Source organism: Lepisma saccharinum, chromosome 9 (assembly GCF_977018435.1).
Source record: "Lepisma saccharinum chromosome 9, izLepSacc3.1, whole genome shotgun sequence".
Classification (NCBI taxonomy): domain Eukaryota; kingdom Metazoa; phylum Arthropoda; class Insecta; order Zygentoma; family Lepismatidae; genus Lepisma; species Lepisma saccharinum.
Window position 1 is genome coordinate 40,643,058 of NC_139237.1, and position 27,997 is coordinate 40,671,054.

At 37.2% G+C, this 27,997-nt stretch overlaps 1 protein-coding gene across 1 annotated transcript in view; it reads left to right on the forward strand.

The window, feature by feature from the left end:
* Window positions 1–27,997, forward strand: part of LOC145992639 (retinoid-inducible serine carboxypeptidase-like) — a 62,911-nt gene that overhangs the window by 5,866 nt on the left and 29,048 nt on the right. The window contains exon 2 of the mRNA XM_083129010.1: window positions 27,644–27,873. Coding sequence (XP_082985136.1) covers window positions 27,644–27,873 — 230 coding nt within the window. The remainder of the gene's footprint in view (window positions 1–27,643; window positions 27,874–27,997) is intronic.

Genomic DNA, 27,997 nt, shown 5'->3' on the forward strand with positions numbered 1-27,997 from the left:
AATTTGTAATCTCCTAGGAATAATGTTGAAAATATTTTGAAGACCCTTATGCTTAAATACTACTATCTTGGACTTTTCTAAAGATATTGATATTTTTTTCTACTTTAACCATTCGTTAAATTCTATTAATTTATATTCAAACATTGAAAAATCTTTTAAGTGATTGTTTGAGTCTAAATATATACATACATCATCAGCATATTGTAGAAACTGAAATGGGGAATCTATTATTGTTTTAATATCTGATAAATAAACATTAAATAATAATGTGCTAAGAAGACTTCCCTGTGGTAGTCCTTGTCCAATATATATTGCACCTACCATTTCTGAACCAAAATGAAAATAAAGTTGTCTTTTAGATAACAATTTCCATGTCATTATGAGTATACAATGTGGCACTTTTAGTAATTGTAGTTGTCTCAATAGAACAGTAATATCTACGTTGTCATATGCACTTTGAATATCAATAAAGGCTGAAAGTACTGATTGGTTTCTTTTAATAACGCTATAAATATGAGAAGATAATGTTACTAATGCATCCTGGGTTCCATAACCTTTACTAAATCCCATTTGTCTGGGAGAAAATACCTTTTGACCTTCCATAAACCACTCTAATCTTTTTAATAAAAGCTTCTCGAAAATTTTTGCCAGTAAGGAACTTAGAGCTATTGGGCGATATGACTGACCCAACGAAGGGTTTTTCCCTGGTTTTAGAATTGGCATAATAATTTGAGAGGTCCATGCAACGGGAATTTTACCCGATAGGAATATTTGATTGAAATTTTTACATAACATGCTTAGTGCATTCTGTGGAAGATTTCGTACCATAGAATACGTAATTCCATCAATGCCAGGAGCAGAATCTTTAGACCCTTGAAGAATTTCATGAATTTCATTTACAGTGATAGAGGATGCGAACCCCTTTGAGTATTTTGATGTAGATGAGAACGTGTAGAATATATTAGGAGGTTCACAGGCTGATGTAAAGGGTGTAGGAATGACTTCATTAATAAAATCGGTTTTCCATTCAGTGGACAAAGGTAAAGTCCGACTTACATGTGCTTTTCTAAGTGATCTGAACTTGCGCCATATGACGTCTAATTTTGTGTTAGGGTTTATTTCTTCGCAATATTTTTGCCATGAAAATCTCTTAGCCTTTATATATACTTTTCTAGATTTTGCAGTAGTTCGTTTCAAATTTATCAAAGTTGCAGGTGAAGGAGCACTTACAAATTGTTTCAATGCTTGTATTCGCTTCCTTTTTGCTTGAAAACATTCTTCATTCCACCAATCTATTTTATGAAAATTTCGATCATATTGCGGTTTTAGTCGGGGACAGGTATAATCCATAACTTGAGTTATTATATCCACAAATTTTTCATATTGTACAGTATATTGGTTTTGATATTCTTTAGCTGAAAATTTTAAGTCTAAAACTGAATTATATTTCATCCAATCTGCCCTCTTTACGCTCCACTTACGAATTGTTTTTTGTTTTATTAATTTTGGAAATTTTTGAGATAATGTTAGCGTAATGAAACATGGAAAATGATCACTAGTTCGTAAATCAAAGTCTATTTCCCACACAAAATCAAAACACTGATTATCAGATATTAAAGTTAGATCAATAGAGGACATATTGTTTCCATTTGGTGGAACATGTGTTGGAGATCCATCATTTATAACTGTCAAGTTATTATAATCCATCCAATCTTCAACTGTCTTTCCCAAAGTATCAATTCTGTGATCACCCCACAATGTATTATGACAATTAAAATCTCCTGTTATGATAAAGGGATGTTGAAAGCCAGATAAAAGAGAATTTAGAGAAGAGCTCTGTATTTGTTGCGAAGTATAATGAGATGGAATATACAAGCTAATAATATTATAAAGTAAGTTGTTTAACTGAATTTTTATACCGACCACTTCTACATTATATTTGGAAAATAAATCATGTGTTGAATTAAACTGAATTTGTTGAAATGGTACACCTTCATGAACAAAAATTCCCACACCCTTATTTCCCACATTATAATCATTTAATATACTATGATAGTGAGCAATATGAATATTTTCTGATTTTAAACCCCATACCTCACTAACGCAAATAATTAACGGGTGACACTCATCTATTAATTTAATTAATTGAAGTTTCCTTGCAGAGAAGGATCTTAAATGCCATTGTATTATTAATGGCAAGAATTTTCTTTGCTGGTAACACATTGTTGTTTTAAATTAAGGGGTGTCCCCGAAATCTTGTAAGTCTTGAATTAGTTTTAAAATTTGTACAGAAATTTCGTTACATTTTAAGATTATTTTCCTAATATATAATAAATCATCACTCACTGAAATTGTTGTGGTAAGTTCAGCTATTAGATGTAGCAGATTTACTAGCGATTCTTTCTGAATAGGACTCTCCTCTGTTGTCCGGCGTCCAATCGAATCTGATTTTCTATCCTGTTCCTTAGAGGAACACGTCTTGCTCACAGGTTCACTTGAATTAGACACTGCTGATGATGATGTTGACGCAATTTGTGGATCCTTGTGTTTATTTTTGTCCTTTATCAAAACAGGTTTAATGCAGTCTAAAATTTTCCCCGTGTTGTTTTTTAAAACTTTCATAAGACCGGTCAGATTCTGGTGGCACTTTCTTCCAACAGAGGTTACTCAGATATGTGTCATTTCTTCTATTTTCCCAATCTGTAACAGAATTTAATCTGATTGTAGTAGGACTTTCTGATGTGCAAGGGCTTTCCTTGTTTATTGATTCCTTTCTTATCTCTAGCAATTTAGGAAAGTCTTTAACAGAAGTCGCATATGTTCGTTGTTCATTTCGTGGATCAATTCCAAAAAGTACTTGTTTCCTTGCATCTTGATAGGAGATGTTGTTTTAAGCAATCAGCCTTTGTATTTCTCTCTCTTGCTCCCATCTTACACAAGACTTATCGGTAGATAAGTGGTTTCCCTTGCAATTAATACATTTAGGACTGGCATTGCAGATTCCATGTTCCGCTTGACCGCATCTATAACACACGGGAGAGGATTTACACTGTGTTTGTGAGTGTGAGAAACGGAAACATTTCTTGCATAAAATCACAGATCTTACTTTTGGCTTCACTTCAAATATTTGGCTCCACAACTTCACTTCTTTTGGTAACTGTTGAGATTGAAATGTTACACTAATCAGTTTAGTAGGTTCTTGCCTTACTTCCCCCTCTTCATTGAAAAAAGTTTTCTTCATCCTTATTACATCTATTATTGGAACTTCAGCTCTAATGTCTTCGATTATCTCGTCTACTGGGATGTCGGTAGTTACACCATATATTAATCCTTCTCTCACTAATAGACCTTTAGGAATTCTGGCTTCTAAATTGTATTTTTCCTTGATGAATTCATTTTTAGCAAATTTATTTGCATCATATGCTGTGCGAAATGTCAATTTTGCCTGCTTCAAACCACTTTGTTTAACGAATTCAACATCAACCTTCTCCTTACACAAATTATAACCTAATTTTACCGTATTCAAGCTCTGTGATCCAGGTAATGTACTGTCCACCAACACGATATATGGGCCTTGATGTCCCTCATAATATAAAGACATATCATATGCCTCATTTCTATATTTAGCAACACCAACCTTTGTACTTGCACTTACTTTCGGATTTTTTGGGTTTTTCTCCACTTCAGGTTCCGTGCATTCTTCATTAGATCGACCTCTTTTGAAAGAAGGCTTATCACTAACTTCCATTTCCGCTAACTCTTCAGGTACAATCACATTCATATCACTCTGGATTGCTTGCATTAAATTTTCTTCATTAATCTTCACATCCTGAGCCATCTTGGGAAATCACAAGCGTTTTCATTTCGCTTTTCTCTTTCACATATCAAATGTAAAATGTATAGAGAGATTTAATTTTGTAACTCTAGAACTATTATTCTCAAATCAAACTTCAATTAAGGGTCATTCCATGTCAAATCATCCAGAATTTTGCGAAAATGTCACCCACCATCCCCGATTTTGATGAAATTCGGTATACTTATAGAACTTTTAATGCTGATTACAAAAATTACATTTTTTTAAGATTGGTCAAGGAGTTCAGAAGTTACGCCCTTTTTAAAATCTCCGTGAGTAGTTGTATTGGTACTATTATAAACCCGAGAAAGTATGAACCCCCCTCAAGCAGATTTGCTTACACTTAAAACAAGCTCAACATGAGCATATGAGCTTTTTGCTCAAGTGTGGAACCCTGCATAATCCAAGATTTTTGTAAAAATGCCCTCGGGAATTTCTCGGGAAAGTATGACCCCCCTCAGATTGATGAGGCTATACTTATAAAAGGCACTTCTGTGAGATTGTTGTCCATAATCCTGTCAAAAATATGCTTTTTTTGATATTTTTTTTGGCCACACTTAAAACTAGGCCAAGATACACATACATACACACATACACACACATATTTATTTCCAGTTTAAGTTTAATTGAACCCCAGGTTCAATTTGTTTATCTAATATTAAAACAATGCAATTCTTCTAGAATTGCTCCGTGACTCTCTCATTTCTTACATCATAAACATATGATTTTTCACCTATGAGAATAACACTACATATGGTGTCATCAGGTAATGCCTCATGGAATTCACAGATAATTTTAATATTTGTTCTGTCATTCACCACAACTTGTTTCCTTTTTGAAGTGTTAATTACAAACATGGGTCTCTGTGCCTTGAATTCATCTGGTGTGTAGTACATATCCGTATTGCCAGTAGTGACCCTTTTGAAAGCCGTAAAAGCCTCATATAATTTGAGGAAATCATCCTTGGACATGTCTAAATTGTAATTTTCTCTAGGAAAGACCTCATTTCTGCCATTTTAAGATATATGTTCTTGATGTTGCAGTTATCAAATTTACTTGAATTTTTTTCCTGATTGTTGTGTCTTCCAGTCTGAAACAGTACCACTACAAAATCAGGCATGTCATATTGTATGCTGGAGAATGAATTTGTAGCATCAAATTCATAATAAGTACCAGTTGCGGGCTTCTGTACACATTGATAAATATAAAATTGTAGAGGAACCTGTGGATTTTTTATTATATCAGCTTTGTATTTAAGAGCATAGCTGGCCTCATACTCAACAACAGGGATTCTTAACTCCATAGTCTGAATAATGCATTTGCCTGCATCTGGTAAGGTATTAGGCAGAGCTTCCCCTGTGGGGTTTATTGCACTGTACCTCATCAAAGCATTATTATCATTTGCAGCTCTTCTAAATGTAATTCTTAACCCACCCTTCCACATAATATCTTTGTAATCTGAGAAGAATCCTGGCAATAAGCGCATGGGGAACAGCACAGTGTGGTTCTTAGATAATATCTTATCACCAGCCTCAAATCCACCTATTTTGTAGTAAGAAGCCTCGGTTTTGGATAATTTTAATGTAGCCAAAGCTGTGGAGGTAATGCCGGGATAATCTATTCTGTTTATAACAACGCCATGCTTTCTGATCTCAATTTCAGAGAATAGATGTGGCACAAAATTATCTACCAATCTTATATTTGAATTTGCCGGATAATCTGTTCCATCGAGCTTTACAACATCAAATTTGATGTATAAATCTTCTCTGTGAGGGTGTATAAATCCATCCCCTACATCAGGATCAACCTCAATCTCTGTGTTGGGTTGATTTAAATTTGCAAATGTCCTCCTGTTTGGGGGGAATGATTGTAGCTCATAACTCTCAATATTTTCCATTTTTTTCTTGTATGTATTTTTATTTAAATGTTAATCTCTATGATTGCAGTTGTTGTGGCTCCAGCAAAATCAACTAATTCTTCATTTTCATTAGTGACCATCAATTCAATATTATCTATTCTATAATGACACACAGGAAAATATAATGTTGGGGATGGATTGTAGATGATGGGCTCCATAAATTCAGAATTAGGTTTGAATGTTGCAATGATGCCTGTTTGTTTGTGAGTGCCTATGCCATTTGATTTGGTGATCATACCCTCAGCCACATTGCAGTGAATATTCAGAGTCTCTATGGCTAAGAATTTAGGTATATTCATAGCAGTGTGTTTGATGCCTGGTTCAAGTTTTGTGTTGTTCTCAAAGCCCAACAGCTCTCCTATAGTACCCAGATCCACTGTTTCTGTAGCAGATACAATTTCTACTCTGTGAGTGACAGAATTTTGAGTTAATACTATACCTCTGGGTAATTGAGCATTTAGAGTGGAGAGATTATATTGCCCTGGAGTAATAACAATTTTTTCATCCCCTACTGCAATTGTGTTGTTGTGGTGTGTAATATTAGGAATTAGGTACATGCCATAAAATGCCCTGAGAGCTATTGTTTTGGGATACACTATGTCATCATGCAATTTGAGTTTCAATATTGAATTTTGGCTGGTGAGATGGAATACCCCCATGATGTTTTAGATACCACAAGGCTTTTTCAAAATCTTCAATTGATGGTTTATTTATTTGAGACATATATCTAAGAACTGATAAACACAAATGTCCACAATTAACATCTTTGAAGTTTTGAACACGGGTATTATTGTAATAAAGATTAGCTGAATTTAGATATTTTATTAAATTTTCAGGTGGAACACCTCCAAATGAATCAAATACAAATGCCTCATTTTTTAAATATTTAAGATAACAAATCCAGTGAGTGCCCTGATTTTTATACTCATCCAAATTAACAATGCCACACTCTTTGTTGAGTGGTTGATCTGGCAAAGAATCAGACATGTACACACCTCTAAAATGTTTGATGCCCAGTGGCTTGATTAAAGCTTCAATATCTTGGTTTGTAAGCGGCTCTTGTTTTTTTTAAACTTATTCATGGCTCTCTTAACACCTTTGCCTTGTTTCTCAATGGCCAGGTTATGGCGCCTCTGCTCATCTAATTCTGCCCTATTCTTCTTGGCATCTATTACTGTTTTTGCTATGGCGGCTGATCCCCCGGCCAAGCTCCCCACAGCCCCGAGAGCAGCTAAGATGGCAGGGATGGTAAATATGAATCCCCCCACATGTGATTTTTTTCTTGATTGCTGTAATTTTTTTAATTGGGGGGTGCTAAGCAACAATTTCATACCATGCCCCTTTGCAAGACAAGAATTTTTTTTCTTGCGCTGCTTTTTGGTCAAAAGACTATCAATAGTTTTAAGAGATTTAAGACCTGCATAAGGTACTTGATACATAACACCCTTGGCCTTCATTGTAGGTTTATTATATACATATTCACAACCCCCACTCCAATTTTTGTTTGGTGTTCATAGCTATGGTGGTTCCCAATGCTGCTATTTTTTCACTTAAAGAAGCATCTTTGCTTACAAATCTACCAAATGCAGCCTCTTCTAATTTCTTATCTGCAACATGTCTCTTGTCAAGATCAGAATGTGTGTTGTATGCTATGTCATGGTCTCTACAAGCAGCATCTAAAGGATTAACACCAGGATCACCTCTGTTTAATCTATGGTCCAATTTTGTGCCTGGACCACAATACTGATAGCCTGGAATGTGTAGTTCAAATGGCAGCTTGTTTATAATGTCATTAACAAGGCCCCGACCCTCAGAAACATTCCAAAATTTAGGTGGTAGAGTATTAATAATTTTTATAAGATATCCAATCCCCTTAGTGTCATTCACTATAAAATTAGACAATTTTGTGCTTATCATGTCCATAATTCCAACCTTTTCATTGTAAAAATTGTGGTTCCCAGCATTTTCCTCCCCAGCTATCACCAATAACCTATCTACAAGTTTCCTGACATCATCAACCCACACAAATTCTTTGGGCAGGGTGTTGTATTGTTTGATTCCACTGCCAGTCTTGATTTGTGACCATATGGGCTTGATTAAATTATTGTATTTTGCCCCACTGCTCGACTTAACCCTATTTTGTGTGGGATCATTGTTCTGGTATAGAGCATCTGATTTTATTAATATTTCTTTGTAATCCTCATAATCTTGATCTGTATAGCTGCCAGGCCTTTTCCTAGTCATCAGTTCCCACAATCCAGGTGTTCCGGCATATTTAACAAAAGCACCTTTTTCTCCAAGTCGAGATTCTGAATATACAATTATATCATCTCCCATAAATGTTACTCTGAAATTGCCAATTCTATGTATGATGCTGCCATCAAGCTCTGTGTCAGCATATAAGCCAAAAACCTCATCTTTATTGTCTTTAGGTGTGGTTAAATATTTTTGAGCAAGAAGACCCAATTCAATAGGATCCTGACTAGCCTCAATTCTTCTAGGAGCAATAGGACTAGGTGTATGAATACTTGAAAGTGGGGTGAATGGATAATCTAATATGTTCCTTGCAGCTACAGGTACAAGCTCTGTGAGCAAATTTTGATTTTGCTCTGTAACAGTTTTGATATTCTTACCTAAATTATTAATAGCATCAATTACAGGCTGTTCTGTTTGTTTGTGTTTTTCATAAATTCCACGGTTCTCTGATTTCCATCCCTTAAATCTTTTTACAAGATAATCTCTTAACTTAAGATCATCAATTATTGGCCTTTTCATGTTTATTATATGTTTCAATGTCAAGAAAATTGTTGATTTTATTTCTATATTTGCCACTATTGGGTGTTCTTGTCATATCAATTGTGACAAACCCATAACTGTCCTGGCTCCAGCACTTGCTGCAAAACTTGGAAAAATCATTGTAGCTCAGGTCCCCACCTACATATTCATCATGTATGTGTTTGAGGTTGGTATGGTCTTGATGAAATACACATATAAAATTGCTGTTGTCCCGGATCAGTTGCTTGGGTATTTTTGAAAAAGTCTGTGCCAGGTAGAAGCAATCAATGTTTTTGTGCCGGCCCTGTGTAAAGAAATTTCTAACCTTGTTTTGATTATCCAATATAATGTCATCAAACACAACAACAGAATTATCGAGACATTCATCAAGTGGCTTAACATCTGGTTCAAAAGTGGCAATATCCAATCCATCATATAGCTTCATCAGCTGCTGATATTTTAATTGTTCCAAGCTCTTAGAGAAGATATACAAGTGCCTGTTTTTCCAGTCTAACCAATTGGGTGCTAATAAAAAATTATCAACCATTAGTGTAGTTTTACCACAAGCAGATGGCCCAACAATAAGACACCTAATATTATCAGGTAGCAATTTTCCATTTCTCTTATTCTGTTGTTCAGGTTCTGGCAGCCTTTTTATAACATCCCAGGTGCTCATATTATCACTTTGTCTGCATTGATCCAGCTGTGTTCTGGGAGTCCTAGCCATTTGACAAGTAACTTGTTGCCTTTTCTGCGGATGATTTTTTCTATGAGATATGTGTCAGGCTGTTTAGTTTTGCTGAGCTCTTGTTCATAGAACCTGCCTTTGAGAATTTCTCCTCGGTGATCCTTTATTATATATGTGTTAAGGGTCCCGGGTTTAACTTGAACCACTGTAAATAATTCAGTGCTCCAGTTTCTTGTAAAGCCTCTTTTGAATAAGTGCTTATATTTGCTGATTCTTACTTGATCCCCCACCTTGTATTTGGCCTTTCTCGTTGTTGGCTGATATTTAGGATAATACACAGTACTGATCAATTTTTGCTCATCAGATGAAGTTACTTCAGAGGGTTTCATGTTGATTGTGGAATGGACAGAGTTGTTATATTTATGTAGAAGTTCTGGAAGAATATTAATCCATTTATAATTACCCTGCAGTGTAAATTGTTTATACATAAGATTTTTTAAGGTTCTGTTGAATCTCTCTACAATTGAGGCCTTGAGGTCACTGTAACTCGAATAATGTTGTATTGACTGGCTTTTAATAAATTGTTGAAACACTGAATTATAAAATTCTTTGCCATTATCTGTTTGCAAATAGCGCGGTGATCTTCCACTCTGATTGATGATTGTTCTAAAAGCTTCTGTAACACATGTTCCAGTCTTGGATTTGAGTGGCACAGCCCAGGCAAATTTTGAAAATGTGTCTATAACAGTGAGTAGATACTTGTAGCCCTTGTTGATTTTGTCTAAGTTTTTCAACTGTCCACTTGCCATTTCAATCAAGTCGCTCTGCCATAAATCATCTATGCCCTTTGTGACTACTGGCAGTCTCTTAAAATTATGTCGGGCTTGTCTGTGTAATTCATCAACAATAATTTTTCTAGACATAATATGTAAACAAGAATATTGCAACTATGGGGTGTTCAGCAGCTGAGACTGCAGGATTTTCTAAATATAATTTGTCTCCAATTTGTATTTTAAATTCCAAAGAGCCATCATCTTCAGCATAGGCTGTTTCTAATGTATTGGGGTCTGTAAAATCCTCCAATTCTACACTGGTGATTTTCACTTTGTTTTCAGCATTTGTTATTGATAAGGTGGGGTAGTGGTGTGCCTGTGGCTGAAGCCAATATTTGATCTTGATTGGTCTCAATGTGCCCCCAACAAAAAATTGGTAATAAAATTGTGCAGGGGAGAGCATATATATTTTGCCACCTGGTGTAAATGGAGAATCATATTCTTTGTTGGGGATGCTGTACAATTCAAGAATTACTGTATGTTTAGGATTTTCAATTATGCCTGTTATTTCCTTTTCTGCTGTGAGCAATCTGCTTGTTACAGATTCAAGGTGCTCATTGATGGTTCTAACAACATCATCATGGCCCGGCTTGATTTTTATGTCCACAGCAAGTCTCTTGTATTGTTGCACAATTTCTTGTAGCTGGGTGGCAAAAACAGACAGAGCATTTGCTTGATTGGATTCTATGGTCCCTAGCTGTTGCTTGATATTAGCTACAATTTGCTGTAAATTTTCAACAATTGCCAATTTTGAATTTTGAGCTGTAAGATCATGGACCTGTCTTCTGATATCCTCAAACAGGGCATGCAATTCATTAATATGTTGATTGGTTGGAAGAGTGGCCACTGTCTGAGTGAGATGTTTGATCTCTGCCTGGATATTCTTGATATCTTCTGATTTCAATATCCTATTCACTGCTCTCTTAATATTTTTAAGTTCCTGTGATGTAGGAAGATTTGAGACTGTATTTTGCAAAGATTCAAGTGCCAATTTCACAGTGTTTAATTCAGATGCATCGGCCACATTTTGCATAGCATTTTGGAGCAGGGCTATATCTGCCTGAGAGGGTGTAGATTGTTGTAAAATTTCAAGTTTTGTTTGGATATCATCTATCAAGTGATGAAAATGAGATAGCTCAGATTCAGTGTTGAGGTTTTCAAGCTTTGTGATTTGGTGCTGGACACTAACAAGGGTATCTACAATCCCAGGCAATCTGGATTCTAGTACATTTGCCAAATCACTTTGCACTGCTGCTATTGTACCTTCAAGATGGGTTATGGAACTTTGAATTTTTCCAAAATCTTCATATGTTTCAAGTTGCAGCTTAATATTTGCAACACTCCGAGTTATTGCATTCAAAGCATCAGAAGATGGCAAATTGTTCATAAAATTTTCAAGTGTCTCAATTTTTTCTTTAACCTCGGCTATGGCATTGTTCAGAGGGTCCAGATTAAGTATTTGGAGTGACTGAATCTGTTCCTTTAGAGTGGAAATCACTAGATCAAAATCTTCTTGTGATTTTATGCTTTTGACAATTGTTTGGAGCTGTGCCTGGACATTATTTATCTGCTCTTCCAATTGTTGTTTCAATTGCTCAGAGTTGTTAGCCTGGGTCTTAAATTTGGCTTGAAGAGCTGCTACAGCCTCTTCTAAACTTTGAAAATTATCCAATGTGGCCAAATCAGTATATTTCTGAAGCAACAATTTGAGTTCAGAATCAATTTTAAGAAGAGGGTCCATGCATTGTGATTGTAAATTTGTAATTTCTAATTGAAGACTGGCATTGAGTGTTGTTTGTAAAGCTTGTAAATCGCTTCTTAATTTCTTGACTCTGACATCAAGCATCAAAATCTCATCACTGTGATCTTCATGTCTTGTATGGCCAAAAATATCAATAGGCATTTTGTTTAGTAGTTATTTATTATAGAGTATCTGATTCTTAATTCTATAAAAAAGGGTATAAGCTTGTCATAAGATCCAGGGACCTCAATATATAAGCAGTCACCAGCAGAAACAGTATAAACAGTGCCAGAAACCATGTTTGAGTGCTTAATTCTGTAAATATTTCTTCCTACTGAAATTTTAACATCACCCTCAGGAGTTGTAATAAATTGCAATTGCCCACCTACAGGTAATTGGTAATGATTTAAATTATTGTTAAATATGTACAATATTTTGCCTGTTTCATCATCAACATCTGTAAATATGCTGTTCAGATGAATAATTAAGAAACCACTCAGTTTAGACAGCATATCAGAAGAGGGCTGTGGTGTTGGCAGCTCCATAATAGCCTGTTTTTTTAACCCAAATAAGTTCATAGGCATGTTTATTTATTTCAAATCATGCTCTGTGATTGGGCATTGATTGCCATTTTTCAAATCACAATGACCCCATGGTAAAGTATGTATGCCACATGATAAAATGCATCTCTTATCATCATGTGGGTCCAGAGCCACTTTTCTTACAACATTTGAAGTCAATAAGTGATCCACACTCTGAATTCTGGATTCTGATGTTCTTTTTGTGCTACATGATTTGAGGCAATTTTTGTAATCCTCAAAGCCAAGCTCTTTTTCAACAGTCACTCTGCCAATACCCTTGGCCTTTTTGACAACAGCACTACATGTTTCAAAACTGTACATCTTGGCACTTAACCCAGCAAATTCCACAATAACATCACCAAGTGTCTCATCTTTTAACTTGCCGGGCACTTTTTTGTTGTGGTGTTGTTGAATCTCTTTATGTTCACTGGTATCAAAGTATTGAAACAATTCAGGCTGTGCCATATCTTGATAAACATTTTCTGTTTTAATATCAAGAACAAAACTATCCGTGTCCATGTACATCAATTTTATATTATCACCATAAAAAGGTTTCAACACATCATAATACAATTCCAACATATGTAATTTGGCCAATTCCAATATTGCAGCCCCTACATAAATAGGTTTATCAAACTTAATTTTTGTTTTTTTCATGTTGAAAAGTGCCATATTTTCATCATAAATTCTTCTGTAATTGAAATTAGGCTTTGCAACCAATTTTTTGCTCAGGCTGGGGTCAGTAATTATTTTAACATCGGTATGTTTTCTGACATTTTCAATTGTTTTGCCATATACAGAATTGACCATCAATTTAAACAAGGCCTTATCAAATTGGCTCTTTGCAGATGTTCGAAGCTCCGTGTTTGTATCAATATATGATTTCAACCATCTTGAGTGCCTGAACCTCAAAACTTTTCTAAGTTTGGTCACTTGAACACCATGTTTCATCAGGAACTGGAGGTTCTTGTAATATATGACATAGCCTTGTTTTGGCTCCAGTGTCATCATGAGCTTCTTCTGTTTAGAGCCAGGTGAGCACTGAACCTCAGGAATTGGGGGCAGATCAGAAAATTTGTTGTGCAAATCATCAGGAATTGTCAGATCAACCTCTAAGAAGAGGCCATAATCACTGTCATCAAAGTCCTGAAGATCCTCAATATTAAAATCTTCGACCCATTCAAGCCCTGCATATGGCAGTTTTTGCATCATAGCGTGACCATAGAGGCTGTTTGCATCTACATACAGTATATAATTTGATGGCCGTGCTGGATCATAATCACGAATATATTTGTTATTTGCTCTGGCATATCTCTGAGAACATTGCACCATCCCTCCTCTTATACCTTGCTCCATAAACAAGTACATATCTTGATCTGGGATCAGATCCAATTGCTTTTTGGTGTTTAAAAACATTGCATCCCATGCTAGGCCCGGGGCACTGAAAAAATACACTGGATCCAGTCCATAATTTTGCATGCAAGATTTTCTGAATGCCTGCATTATATCTGCTGAGAGGGTCACATCAAGTTTCAAATATGCCATGTGATAATCACCAAATGTCCGGCATTTTAAATTGTTAAACATCAATTGGGCATGGTGATAATCTTCATCTGTGATTCCAGAACCTCTGATTTTGCTGTAAAACTCTTTTTGTGGTGGCAGAGAACACTCATCAAATTTAGAAAAATCTGTGACATAATCATATGGATATACACCCTTCCGCCTAATTAATTTCAGGTCCTGATTTGGAAACAATGCACGTGTGATTTTGAATTGATTATCAGATAATTGAGTGGCCAGTGTATCCAGGCTAGCAGATAAAAATCTGTAAGAATCAAGAAATCTTATGTGAATAGGAACACTATTAACTTTAATTGTTTTGCTAATAGATATATATTTTTCATCATTTTCAGCTAAAATATTCAAATTCTGCTTCTCAAACCCCTCATATCTGATCAAATGATGGAAATCATAATTGGATGCTCCATGGCAAAATATGGGGACAAATCTTGGTCTCTTGATCTTAATATTACAGCTATTACACAGGGCCATTAAGAATTTACCATCTGTATGGGAATGGTGTTTCACCCTGATATTTGTATCTGAAAATTCAGAATCACATACCGGGCATTTTTCTGCATTGTTGAAATCCTCAATCTGTTTCTCTGTTAAAGGCAACATAGGCTTTGATTTTAATAAGATGTTAGATGCAATGTCACGGCACTCATTTTCTATTCTATGTGCAAATATTTTGATGGCATCTGGCCCCATGTATGAATATTCTTTAGTAACAACACCATCCTGTACAACCACATAACAAAAGCTGGAAGGTTCATGTAGCTGGTATGGTGTAATTGAAGATTCTTCAGGATCTGGATTGCAGGATGCAAGAGATTTGAGGATTGATTCAAAATCACAGACAATATATGCTGGGTGTTCCAACAAGGCTTCAAACTTTTTGAATTTGCAATTTTCACTTGGATTGGGCATCACCATATGAACAGGTTTATGGTTCCCACAATATTTCAGATGCTCAATTAACTTGTTTTTTGCAATTTCTGCATTCACTTCCCGAACCCCATTTACCATTTTCCTGCCATCAAATACACATAAACATCTTCTGCACAACTTGAATATTATATTGGATTTGTCTAGTTGTGTTCTCACTAAAGCTTCAAGATTATGTATCAGAGTGTAATGATATATGCCATCCCCTTCAATTAAGAGCAGATCAATCGGAATAGCAGATTCATCATCAATTGTACTGATTCTGAGAGGTTCTATCGGGCAATTGCCAGTGGAACAAATAAATACATTAATAGATAATTGTTTGCCATTAATATCCCGGGCCTTTTTTTCAAATTTATCAATATTCTGAACTGACATTGGATATTCCAAACCCTCCATTGCATCGTCAAAAAGATGTTCATGTTGTTTGTAATAAGTTATTCTCTCAGGATGCCTTGAAACTAGAAACAAAGCAGCTAAAATACACCACAAAAAGCATTTCTGGTCGGTATTTTCAATATTAACCACGGCTCTTCTGTTTTTAATATTATCAGGTAATGGCAGATATGTAGATCCTTGTAATGGAGTGAATTTAGAAATATTAACATAGAGCCTGTGTGGAGAGCCGCATAGGCTCCATCCAGACTCTTTTGCCGCAAATTCAGAGTGTTTAATGTTCAATTGATCTATTAAACTGCTTATTATTGTGTCTGAATTTGCATTTGAATATACCGGTACAGTTTCTGTTATGTGGGGCTGTGTAAATTTTGTACCATTTGGTTTCTTATATTGAGTATACAATTTGAGGGAGAGCTTATAAGAGCCATTTTGTGCATTTAGAATTGCCTGCAGATCGGGATTTACACTGTTCAAAAAATTGTTAATACTGCATCTTGGCTCTGATACAAACCGATAATCCCTAAGTTGGGTATTAAAACTGCTATGGATAGGTTCATAGCGTGGCTGCTTTGCTGCTCTGGCATTAAGAGGTGCTTCATGCTTCCTTTTCAGACCAGATGTAGATGGTTGTGGGGGCAATGTTGATGACTGTACAGAACAAGTATCTTTATGTGTATATGTGAAATATTCCATGCTGTATTTTCTATTGCATTTGGGGCAAATTTTTGTGGGAGTTCTGTATTTGTCCGGGTTACAAATCTTTTGGTGCTTGGCCCAATTGGGGCTGGATATATTCTTATTGCATTGATTACAATATTTTTGACTTGGCATTTTTGTTGCTGTTTATTATATACAATTTCCTGGGATTCAAATCAAAACTTTATACTAAATAAAAAATATAAGTTAGGTTCAGCAGTGTGATTTGTGTGTGTGTGTATATATGTGTGTGTGTGTGTGTGTGTTAATATTTTTGGCCTTGGTATTTTTGTTGTTGGTTTATTATATAAAATTTCTTGGGAATCAAATCAAAATTCTATGCTTAATAAAAAATATCAGTTGGGTTCAGTACAGACAAAAAAACTGCATAGCTCTATGTCAATTAGTTCTTGAGATATTAATTATTTTGTATTTAGGAACCACTTTGGGCTTTTCTCTTCCCCCCCCTGCCAAAAATTTGGCTTTTATTGTATTAGTGTATATTGTTTCTATGACCTTACTTGGGTTATTCCGCCAAATTATATGCTTCAATTCTCCTATACTTTGGTGGAGCCTGTTCAGGTTCTGCCCCCCACTTGTGGGTTCCACTGCCGATCCAGCAATGGTGAAGAATCTGCACTGTGCCCTGGCTTATATAGATTTACAGAGCCAATAGAAACACTGCTTATTTAAACCAATCAGAAAACACCACATCATCACATTATGTCATAAGCATTTAATCAATTAATATTGCACAACATGATGCAATAGAACTGGACTGGGAAGTAAATATGTATGGATGTGGGTGGGTGGGGATGGGTGTGGGTGTGTGGGGGTGGGGGTGGGGGTGGGTAGGGGTGGGGGTGGGGGTGGGTGGGGGTGCATCTTGGCTTAGTTTTAAGTGCTGTGTTCAAAATAAAAATATAATGGCTGGTAGCTATATCCAAGCCCTATTATAATTTTTGTTTCTCTATTCTGTCACTAATTTTGATCCTAGGATAATTATATTTATGGGGGTGATTCTGCATAGCTGGAGTATTTTCTCCTGTGCGTACCTCCCATTTTTCTGCTAGGTGTACATGCAATCAACACGCAGCGCCATGCCCACGGGACTCTCAGGAACTAATCCATCAAGGCAATAAAACTGCAGGAGCTGCTAATAAGAATTGCTGGAAGTCAATATATTGATCCGATGCTCACAGCGATCCGATGCTCATAGCTCCATGCGGGAATTTGAGGAATTAATGTATTGACCCGATGCTCACAGCTCCAGCGGGAATTTGAGGAACTAATGTATTGAACCGATGCTGATAGCTCCATGCGGGAATCTGAGGAACTGCTCCTCCAAGTATTGATCTGGCAATAAAACTGCTAATAAGACTGCAGGAGCTGCTAATAGAATTGCTGAAGGCAATAGAACAAAATCAATATATTGATTTCCAGAAGCTTGAGAACTGGGTCAGTTGAGAATCAATATATTGATTCTCAGGCCGGTTGAGAACTGCCCGGCTTGGATTAATATGAGCCGAAGCTAAGTTTTTCCCATATGCATGACAACTGCTTGGCCCCCTGAGCAACATACTCAAATTTTGGAAAAAATCAATAATTTTGTTTCTCTGATATCTTCGGAACCATGAACCCTAGAGACATGGGGTTTGTTGCTTTGGCCTGGGCATGAAGAGATGCAACTTTTTGATCTCTATAAATTTTTCAAAATATCTTGTTGTTCTCTAGATCTTGAATAACTTGCCTATTTTTCAAGATAGAAGCATGGGGGTTGCATATTTGAAATCTAGAGGCTGTTTAGAAGTTTTGTTAAAAAATCGATAATTTCTTTAAATTTGAGATTTTTCAGAAACTATCAATACTGGAGACTTGAAATTTTGTAGACATATTCTAGGCATAATTCTCTATATTTTATGTCTCTATAATTTTCCTGTTATATGCAATATTTAAGCTGCAAATCTCTGATTTATGTCTGTTCTATAAATAGAATTTTCTGAAAAGTGCAATATTAACAAAGTTGTTAATATCTTCGGAACCATGAATGCTAGAGACATGGGGCTTGGTGATTTCTCATGGGCATTTCAAGATGCAACTTTTGATCTCTATAATTTTTCAAAAATCTCTTGCCATTCTCTAGATCTTGAATAACTTGCCTATTTTTCTTGAATAACTCGCCTATATCATACAATATCATGAAGAGCATATTTTTAACAAATTTATGGACAACAATCTCACAGAAGTGCCTTTTATAAGTATAGCCTCATCAATCTGAGGGGGGTCATACTTTCCCGAGAAATTCCCGAGGGCATTTTTACAAAAATCTTGGATTATGCAGGGTTCCACACTTGAGCAAAAAGCTCATATGCTCATGTTGAGCTTGTTTTAAGTGTAAGCAAATCTGCTTGAGGGGGGTTCATACTTTCTCGGGTTTATAATAGTACCAATACATGTATGCCACTTGCGACTCTACTTTGAATGACACGCATTAGGTTATAAATGATGGTATCTTCCCTCAGGTTTGCCGTAGAAACTTCAAGTTTCTTTTCTTTTGTTCAAAGTAGTGTAAGCTTTCATTTAGATAAGGTTTCAGATCAGTGTATTAATAAGCTTGTATTTTATGCATAGTTTCATGTATTTTTTTAGAAAAATAAATGCCGAACTTCAAGAGCAAATTTCTTGCAATGCCCCCCTTCAATTTCCCCCTAATTTTATATGTAGGTAGCTCAGAATGTGTACTAATACCTGATGGAAAAATTGGGATGGGTGGTTCAGAGACAGGGTGATAAAAAAATCATTTGCATAAAATGACATTAAAAGTAAATGTTATTAAACGTGCTTATGTATTTAGCACAAAGCCTCAAGTACATTAGGTTTTAAGGTATAATATTAAAAATTTTCTGTTCGCTATGTGTGAAGGTAAGCATAGGCGGGGGCAAAGGGAAGCATTGGCACCCCTTCCAAATTTATAGATTAATTAAAATTTACCAGTTAAATATATATTGCGAACCTCCTGACACTTGAGGAACAAACAAATAAAGAGTAATAATTGTGATTTTTCAAATGTATTTAGAAAATAATCTGGGACACTATTTTTATGGGATGAAAAACTTTGTGATTCTGTCAACTCAAGTTACTCCCATGAAGATATTAAAAATCCTTACACTATAGTACTCTATGCATTGCCAAAATTTCATGTACTATCAATTGTGCTTTCACAATTTTGAAGAATATTTTGACCATATCGAACACATTAAAGTATTTGACTTATAATTAAGTGCATATGTTTTTCCATATGTGTTGTTAATGTCCACTGGACACAGATACTTTGTAGCCAGTAGTAGGAAGTTGATGGACCCAGTGGATGCAAGAATTTAATTGCTGCATTTCCAATTTTCCCATGGACTTTTAAAGCAATCTAACAAACAAGTTTGAGTAGCACACACAAGCTACTACATAACTGTTTAGTTCTTCACAACAGTCAACCACACAGTTATACAAAACTTATTTCATCAGCAGTTATTATTTTTGCATCGACTGTTAAACAACTAGTGTTTCGAAGTAACTGGTTACAAGTAACAGTTACTTTTTGTTTAGGAATTCTAACTGTAACTAGCGACTTTTAAAAATAAATAACAGAGTTACTATTTGCAGTACGGAAGAGCTAAGTTTGACAATTTTGCTCCTAACTATAAAAAAATATATGTACCTTCTCTGGATTACGTAAAAGGATTTTCTTGGAATTGCCAGCCTGGCAAGGAAGCTATGCTTTGTTGCATGCTAACTTTAGAACATCCACACTTCAACTCATTTCTAATTGTATGTGAAAACTTCATTGTTTTGGTGGACTGCTGCGTTCGTTTGGAATGTGGTTCTCAAGCTAGGAAAAAGTCATTCTCAAAGAAATGGATCTTTGGATCTTGTTGAACTTGGAATGGAGAAGAAAGAAATAGGTGCAAGTGAAATCAATGACACCATATTCAAAATACCGTGGTTAGCATGCTAATGATTTCTTAATTAAAAATGTTCAAGCAAAGCTGACTCTGTGTTCCATCATTTATTTGCAGTAGTAATGTAAATATAAGAAGACATATTATGTACTAGAAACATAAGTAAAACACGCAAGTCTTCATGATCATTGATTTTGAGTAATTGTTACACAAATCAATGATAATTAACTGTAAGTTACTTTCACAGTAATTGTAAAGTAACTCACAATTACTTTCAAAGTACCAGTAACTGTAATTGAGTTAGTTTTTAAATGAGTAACTGTAACTCTGTTACTAGTAAAAAGCAGTGGCGTAGCATGGGCATTTCGGGTGGGAACGCCAAGTTCGAAGGAAGGGTCGGCCCTTTTTTGCTTAATAATTTACTTATGGAATTAGTCGCCACAGGTGTTGTTTATTTGCCTGAAGTCAGCTGGGTTTTCAATAAAGCATCATCATCCATGCAGTTTTTAGCTAGAAAATGAGATGCCTCACTATGCAACAAATGTTTTGAACTCTGGTGTTTTATACCTTTCGGCATGACGCAAATCATTATAAAACCTACCTGAATCACAAGCCTCTGAACAACAGTAGACGTCATTGTTGTGGATGATCCAACTACTGATTGATTTGGTTTATTTTACTTCGCTTTTCTACCATTTTTGGTTAATCGCGAATATGAATGAGAGTGATGATATTGATGAAGGGACACTCACAAAGAACACCCGTGCTCATCCCAGGATTCGAATCAGGGGCCTCTGTCGTCTTGGCGCGCTGTGCAAAACACTCTGACACGGAGGTGGGCGGATGATCCAACTATCGTACACTCTACTAACGTAACAGTGCCGATTAGTAATTCAGACTACTGTTTATTACGTCTTGAGAATGTTGATAAACATTTTAAAATAATTTTGTCCAGAGACCATTCGATGTTAAGAGTTTTCAAATTAATGCTAAACATTTCCATTGACACAATATTAATCAGTTACATAATAACGAAAAAATAATAACCCGCAAAACTATTATTATTTTTTTTATTAAGTGGTAGAGCAGCCACAGGCTGAACTTCTACCACGAGGACTTCACCAACTTATTTGATAAAAACTGTGTTGATCTTTCAGTTTTTAATGCACATCGCTGTTCGTGCTATAAATTATACAATGCAGTGACCATTAAGAAGTGCTATATTTCAGTTTGGTAAAGTTACGTCAGTCAATGTTGCGTATTGTAGCAACACATAGCACGAGCGCGAAGAACCGAGTAGGAATTCTACCGCTGTCGTCTGCTTCAGAAGGCAGGAAGGGTCACATGAACCAATCTGCTCCATACGCTGGCGTACGAGAGAGCATTTGGGTGCGTGCTTTAGAGATCCAAGCTTTCCCTCCAGAAAGGCAGCAAGGAATATAGGGTCTTGTACGCCGAACCTGCTCGGCGTCCGGCCAGGAAAGGCATTGAAAAAAATGCTAGAACGAGTGGTGTTAGTGGAGCGTTGCAAGCGGATCGCGAAAGATAGCTATTATAATGCCATGAAGGTCAGACATATATGAAATTAGTCAAGATTTACTTTATATTTACGCATTTTTGAAATTTTAAATCTGGGAACGCCGGGCGTAAGGGCGTATTATAACGCTACGCCACTGGTAAAAAGTAACACTGTAAATAACCTGTAGCCTAAGTTCAAAATAGTGCACACTTAATCTTCCTGGTTCTGTTGTGTAGTAGTTTGCAATCGCTTTTTCTTAGCAATTTGCTATGTTGGGACCACCAAGATTGAATGTAAAATGCAGGACAATGTAAACTCAAGGAACTTGAAATCGGGGTTCCACTGCAATTATTATTTGTAAATTTTAATTAATCTATGAATTTTGGAGGGGGCAAATGCTTCCCTTTGCCCCCGCCTATGCTTACCTTCACACATAGCAAACAGAAATTTTGAATATTATACCTTAAAACCTATTGTACTTGAGGCTTTGTGCTAAATACATAAGCACGTTTAATAACATTTACTTTTAATGTCATTTTATGCAAATGATTTTTTTATCACCCTGTCTCTGAACCACCCATCCCAATTTTTCCATCAGGTATTAGTACACATTCTGAGCTACCTACATACAAAATTAGGGGGAAATTGAAGAGGGGGCATCGCAAGAAATTTGCTCTTGAAGTTCGGCATTTATTTTTCTAAAAAAATACATGAAACTATGCATATGTTACGGGCTAATTTAATAACTAACAAATTAACTCAACTGAACTAACTCAACTGAGCTTAGCAACGCAACAACGAATAATCGCTCGCCTCACCTGCTGGGCGAATTAAACATTACATGAATTATAATACGGTCAGGATAAGTGCCTAACAGTCGGAGTTACCGAGAATAAACCTAGGAGGATTTGATTTTAAATACCTGAAATGACGTTACGTAATACTACGGTGTTTTTGAATATACACATATATTAAAGCACAGATAAATACACAGTACATCTTGCCCTCTTTCACTCGATCTCACATTCATACTCTCATTCCATGGCATATGGCGACAATATGACAATTACAAAGGTTAGATTAATTACTACTTTGACCATACTCTTGCTATGTCTTAGCTACATTGCCTTTTACAATTTATCGTTTAGGATTTTAAGTATAAAGTGAATAATTGTTCCTTGTGCGAACCCCTTCTATCTTTTCTGAAGGTATAAATATATTTCAATGAACTATTGTTTGCTGTTAACATAAACTCTCATCTTTAACATTGATTACTCCGCCGGAATACCGATGTCTAGGGATGCCATAGCACTGATTTAAGTTATGCAATGATTTGATTTACTCAGATTCGCGGTAGATAGGCGTCATCTCTCTCACACACGCACATGGTTGGATCTTACCTTCGCTGCATTCCCTCTGACCTGGGTTGGGTGAAAGTGGTCCTACAGTTCTGGAAGACGTCCGCACTCCAGTGCTTCTGGAGTGCGGACGTCACTTCATAACTTCACGGTTATCCTGGTTGGCGAAAGTGGATCAGTCGGCAGCTCCATCTGGCATCATCGGATCCTGGCTTCACTCGTTCACTTCGCAGGGACGTCCAGGACGGTACACGTACACTGTCGACTCCATACGACAACTTGCGCAATAATAGGTCAGTTCTTCGCGGTCACTCGTAAGTACAGATACGTGGCTTGGGCGATGAGACCAACATACGAGATGAGCCATTCGCGGTTTCACATGGATATCAAATGTTATTAACTTTTACTACTTAGGACGTTGTTTCGGACGATTGACACGGGTGGACGTGTCTGGCGTTATTCTCACATACCCACACGTATGTGCACGGATGCGTAGACGGCGAGGGGGAAAACGACCCCCTGGTTCTCCTCTGCTCTACTCCATGGTTCTAAAACACTCACTCAAGGAAAAACAAATCCAGACCACGGGTCTGATTGTAGCTCGCAGCTAGGTCGCGCGTGGCTCACACTCCGGTGGCGATTGTAGGCAAAACTGTGTCTCTCTATTCCAAATCATCCCTTTTATTCCAGATTTGAACGTGGTGACGCTCTACCCTCTATGATCAGGTGCTTGTTTATTGTTTCTGGTGCTTTGACCGTTGTCCTCCTATCCTGGTCAATGCTCAATCCGGTCCTTAACCTCTAATAGTAGCCCCTTGTGCAGAGATTAGGCTAAATCTTCTTCTATTGTGTCAGTCACGAAAAGCAAGGCCAACTCAGTAGGGTTCCGTCTCCCATTGAATCCAGCGATGAATCTTTAATAATTCATAACTCCCGTAGTTCTGTTCTGATTTGGCTCAAATCTTGGAATCAGTACTTTCAAGATGTGGTCTTCCGCTGGTTAAAATCTCATCCAATTCGGTCCATTGGTTTAGAAGTTGCATTTTTCTTGCTATTCCCATAAGAATGCATGTAAATCCGAATTCGGGCTAAAAACGGTGGTTGAGCAAGCTAGTGTTGGCTAAGGCAGTCGCTAGACACCTGTATTCGCGACGGATATTAATATTACCAATTGCAATTAATTCTCAATAACGGGCAATTAGATTAATTACCTGTTACTCAATATTTGACCGTTGTACATAAAATACATGCTTATTAATACACTGATCTGAAACCTTATCTAAATGAAAGCTTACACTACTTTGAACAAAAGAAAAGAAACTTGAAGTTTCTACGGCAAACCTGAGGGAAGATACCATCATTTATAACCTAATGCGCGTCATTCAAAGTAGAGTCGCAAGTGGCATACACGGATATTTTAAAAAGGGCGTAACTTCTGAACCCCTTGACCAATCTAAAAAAATGTCATTTTTGTAATCAGAATTAAAAGTTCTATAAGTATACCGAATTTCATCAAAATCGGGGTTGGTGGGTGACATGGCCTGGATGAATTGACGTGGAATGACCCTTAATTAAATCTCAAACAAGAAAAACAAACAATTCAACATGCTATTCACACAGAATCCAAACAATACCACCATGAAAAAATCATTTATCAATCCCCAAATAGTTTACATTCTGAAGCAGCGTCCGAGAGTTATGTATAAAGTTTAGCTACAAACTTTTATCTGAAATCTTATTGGTCGAAATAAAGACATCAAATGGTGAAACCCATAAGTCTTCAGTAATTTGATGCTTCAAGATGCTTTACTACAAAATAGAGCTGACCTTTCCAACAGCTTGTGACATCATCGATTAGAAGTCAAAATCAAAGGTCATTATATTGATATACAGGATAACCTTCAATAGGCCTACTGTGTGAAATGGATTTCGAATCACCACACGATGCATTTCCACCATGAATCGAACTGTAATTCGGCACTGTAAGCGGCACCAGAAGGTTGCGGAAGGGTAGTTGCACATTCCCTGTTTTTCTCTGTTTCAAATGTTCATTTCGATAACAAAAGCAATAAGAAATATGTATTCTAGCATATTGTAAACTTAATATGTGTAAGTGAGGTTGCAATGCATATTACAATAAAGTAATCTGTCTTAATTTTTGGCAAAAATAAATGTGTTCAATACCGATAATACAGGGTGGCCCAAAAGTAGGTATACAGTATATACCACAGACTACAATGACTGAGGAAAATGAAAAGAATGTTGCAATGTTGATGGAGGACATTTCCCTGAAGGCTGAGACACACAGTACGACAAACACTTGTGTGACTAAAAATTGTTCATTACTTGTTAATGAATAAAGTCGGTACTGTATACCTTCTTTTGGGCCACCCTGTGTTGTTCTATGTCACCGTGGCGGAGTGGTCAACGAAACGCGCTACAAAATCAGAGGTTCCAGTTTCAAGTCTTAAACAATGCATCGGTGTATGATTGTGTTTGTCCTACCACCCATTTCAATAAGTTCATGAAATTAATCTTCTACCCAAGAGGTAGAAAAGCGACGTAAAAAAAGAAAGAATAACTGCTGTTGTTTCAAAAAGCAATTCTCCGTAAGGTTGTTTTTGAACCGTTGTTTTTCTGTTCATAGTAGGGGATTTACAATGAAATTCCTCGTTTTCAGCGCGCTCAGAACTTTGTTTACTCCAGCAATACATTCAAGTGCATGAACTGCTAATAATGTATCAAAATATACACACAAATGCATGAAAGCGCTGATCTCCGTGGCGGAGTGGTTATCATAGCGTACTACGATGCCAGTTGTCCCGGGTTCGAATCCTGGCAGCAATAGATCTAGGTCTGTCTTTTATAGTTTGGGAATCGGATAACGATGCATCAGAATCAATTTTTAATATATAATTAATGTATCAATTTATATGTTTTGAAGGCCTCCCCGATGGCGCAGAGGTAGCGTCGTCGCCTTGTAATCAAGGGTTCCCGGGTTCGATACCAGGTGGAGGCACGTAGTGGTTCGGATTCCACTTTAAACTGTAGGTCCAGTCCCGATTAGCCTTACTGTGCATAAAGTGGACTTAAAACACCAAATCAATCCAATATATGTCTTGAATTGAATCCATATAATATTCCCACTGCCCTTGCACGGCGGCGATGTTCATTGCTGTGGCCATAGAGGCTATTCAAATAGGACTCTTTTGCCCCTATTTGCCTCTGTAATTAGAGGTCTGTGACTGAAGTGAATGGACTCGTGCATGCGCAGATCGTTAGCTATGTCGCAACCCGCTCCACGCGATACCAAATTCCCCAGACCTTCGTTGTTTTGTCGCAAACCGTCGCAACGTGACTCGAATCAAGTGTTTCGTCCGTAATGGTGTGGGGCCACGCATAAGAGAACAATGTTAAACCTTCCCTGTGACGGTTTGCAACAAAAATGACTCGTCGTGTCGGATCCCGTGTGCGGCTGTTTGTACTGGCCCTTAGGTGCAGTGTGCAAGCAGAAAGTTCGCACCGCACGCAGCGCTCGCCAGCTTTCACAAGTGCATTCGAGATGCTGAAAGTAGCCTTATCTACAGCTTTCCCATTGCGCTAATCGATAGGGCGGTTTAAGGTAGTCCCGACATGCTAAGCGTGCAACAGCATCTGGGACGCTTACATGTAAAGCTAATGAAATGAATTTCAGCAGGAGGCAAGATTAGACATTTCTTCTCGCTGAGGGACACTTTTCATATCTCTAAGCTAATTAGTGGAAAAGAGAGAAGGCTCGAAACCAAACTCTAAGTATTGTCGACATTGCCTCAATTTCTTGTGGAATCCCAACGATTTGTATGGGGAGTTTCGATACGAGAAGGCTCAATGCAACATTTTTGTAGGAGAGTTTCATCATGTAAAGAGATTGGGCAAGTTGCCGTGACGTAATAATCCATAATCCGAAAGGAACATCGTAATTGCTTTCATTTGGCATTCTCTTGCATCTACGTAATGCATTTACACGGTTCTTATATACTGGTGGTATTGAGGGACTACATACATCCTCTGCTTTGCGTAATAATGTATTGGTTAGCAAACAACGCCTGGTTCTTGGTCAAAGCTGGGTAAGTTTCTGAACAAAAAACGAAGTCTTACATTTACCGTTCCTATCTTTGTTGTCAAAAGTTTCCGTTGTAACTTTATATCTTACTTTGCTTTTAGAAGTAACGCTGAACCTACTGTAGATTTGTCATAAAACAAGGGCAATCAATTGTTCACTTAAGCAACACATCTGTGCTCTACAGTCCATATTTCCCCATATAACTTTACATGTACAGGTTTAAAATAGCACAACAAAGCATGTTTGTCATGGAAAATAAATCAACCATTCTGGATTTATCAAAGTAAGGCCAATAATGTAGTCCCGCACCGCGGCCGAGCTGTGTAAGGCGTCATGCTTTGGGACGTGTGCAGGTTCGAGTCTCCTGAGGGAAACGTAACAACTCTTCTCCTGAGACTTCGACCTGTGTATGGGACCAGTGGCCACCCACCATCGTGAGGAAATTGTGGAGCTACGAATCGGTAGCGTAACCCGGTCATGAAAACCTACAGCAACGGCTGGGGGTTCGTCGTGCTGATCACAAGTCAGTCCGTAACTGGTTAAATGATCTCCCACCTCAGCAGGTGAGAGTGAGGGTTGTTGCGCCCCTGGTTATTATAAAGAAACAAAGTACGTTACAATCACCCTCATATTTTTGTAACAAGTTACTAAAGCATGTGTCGATAAGGTAACGCGTTACTCTGCTGTTGATTACCTTGGTGCAATGTTTATTCCAGGGTTGAAGCTGAACCGAGCTGATGGCGACCAGGATTGGGGCTACGTGGACGTCCGCACAGGAGCCCACATGTTCTACTGGCTGTACCATACGACGGCCTCCGCCGACTACACCTCCCGCCCCCTCGTCATGTGGCTTCAGGGGGGACCCGGTGCCTCCTCCACGGGCTACGGCAATTTCGAGGAACTGGGACCTCTTGACACGAACCTAAACCCCAGGGACACCACGTGGGTAAGTCGTAGAGTTCATTGTATCACGACACATTAACATTTTTTGCAGTGTGTTGTTTAGTGTTGCCCACGAGACGAGACTTTGGCCTGTCTCGTCTCGTGGAAATGCTGTGAAATGCTGTCTC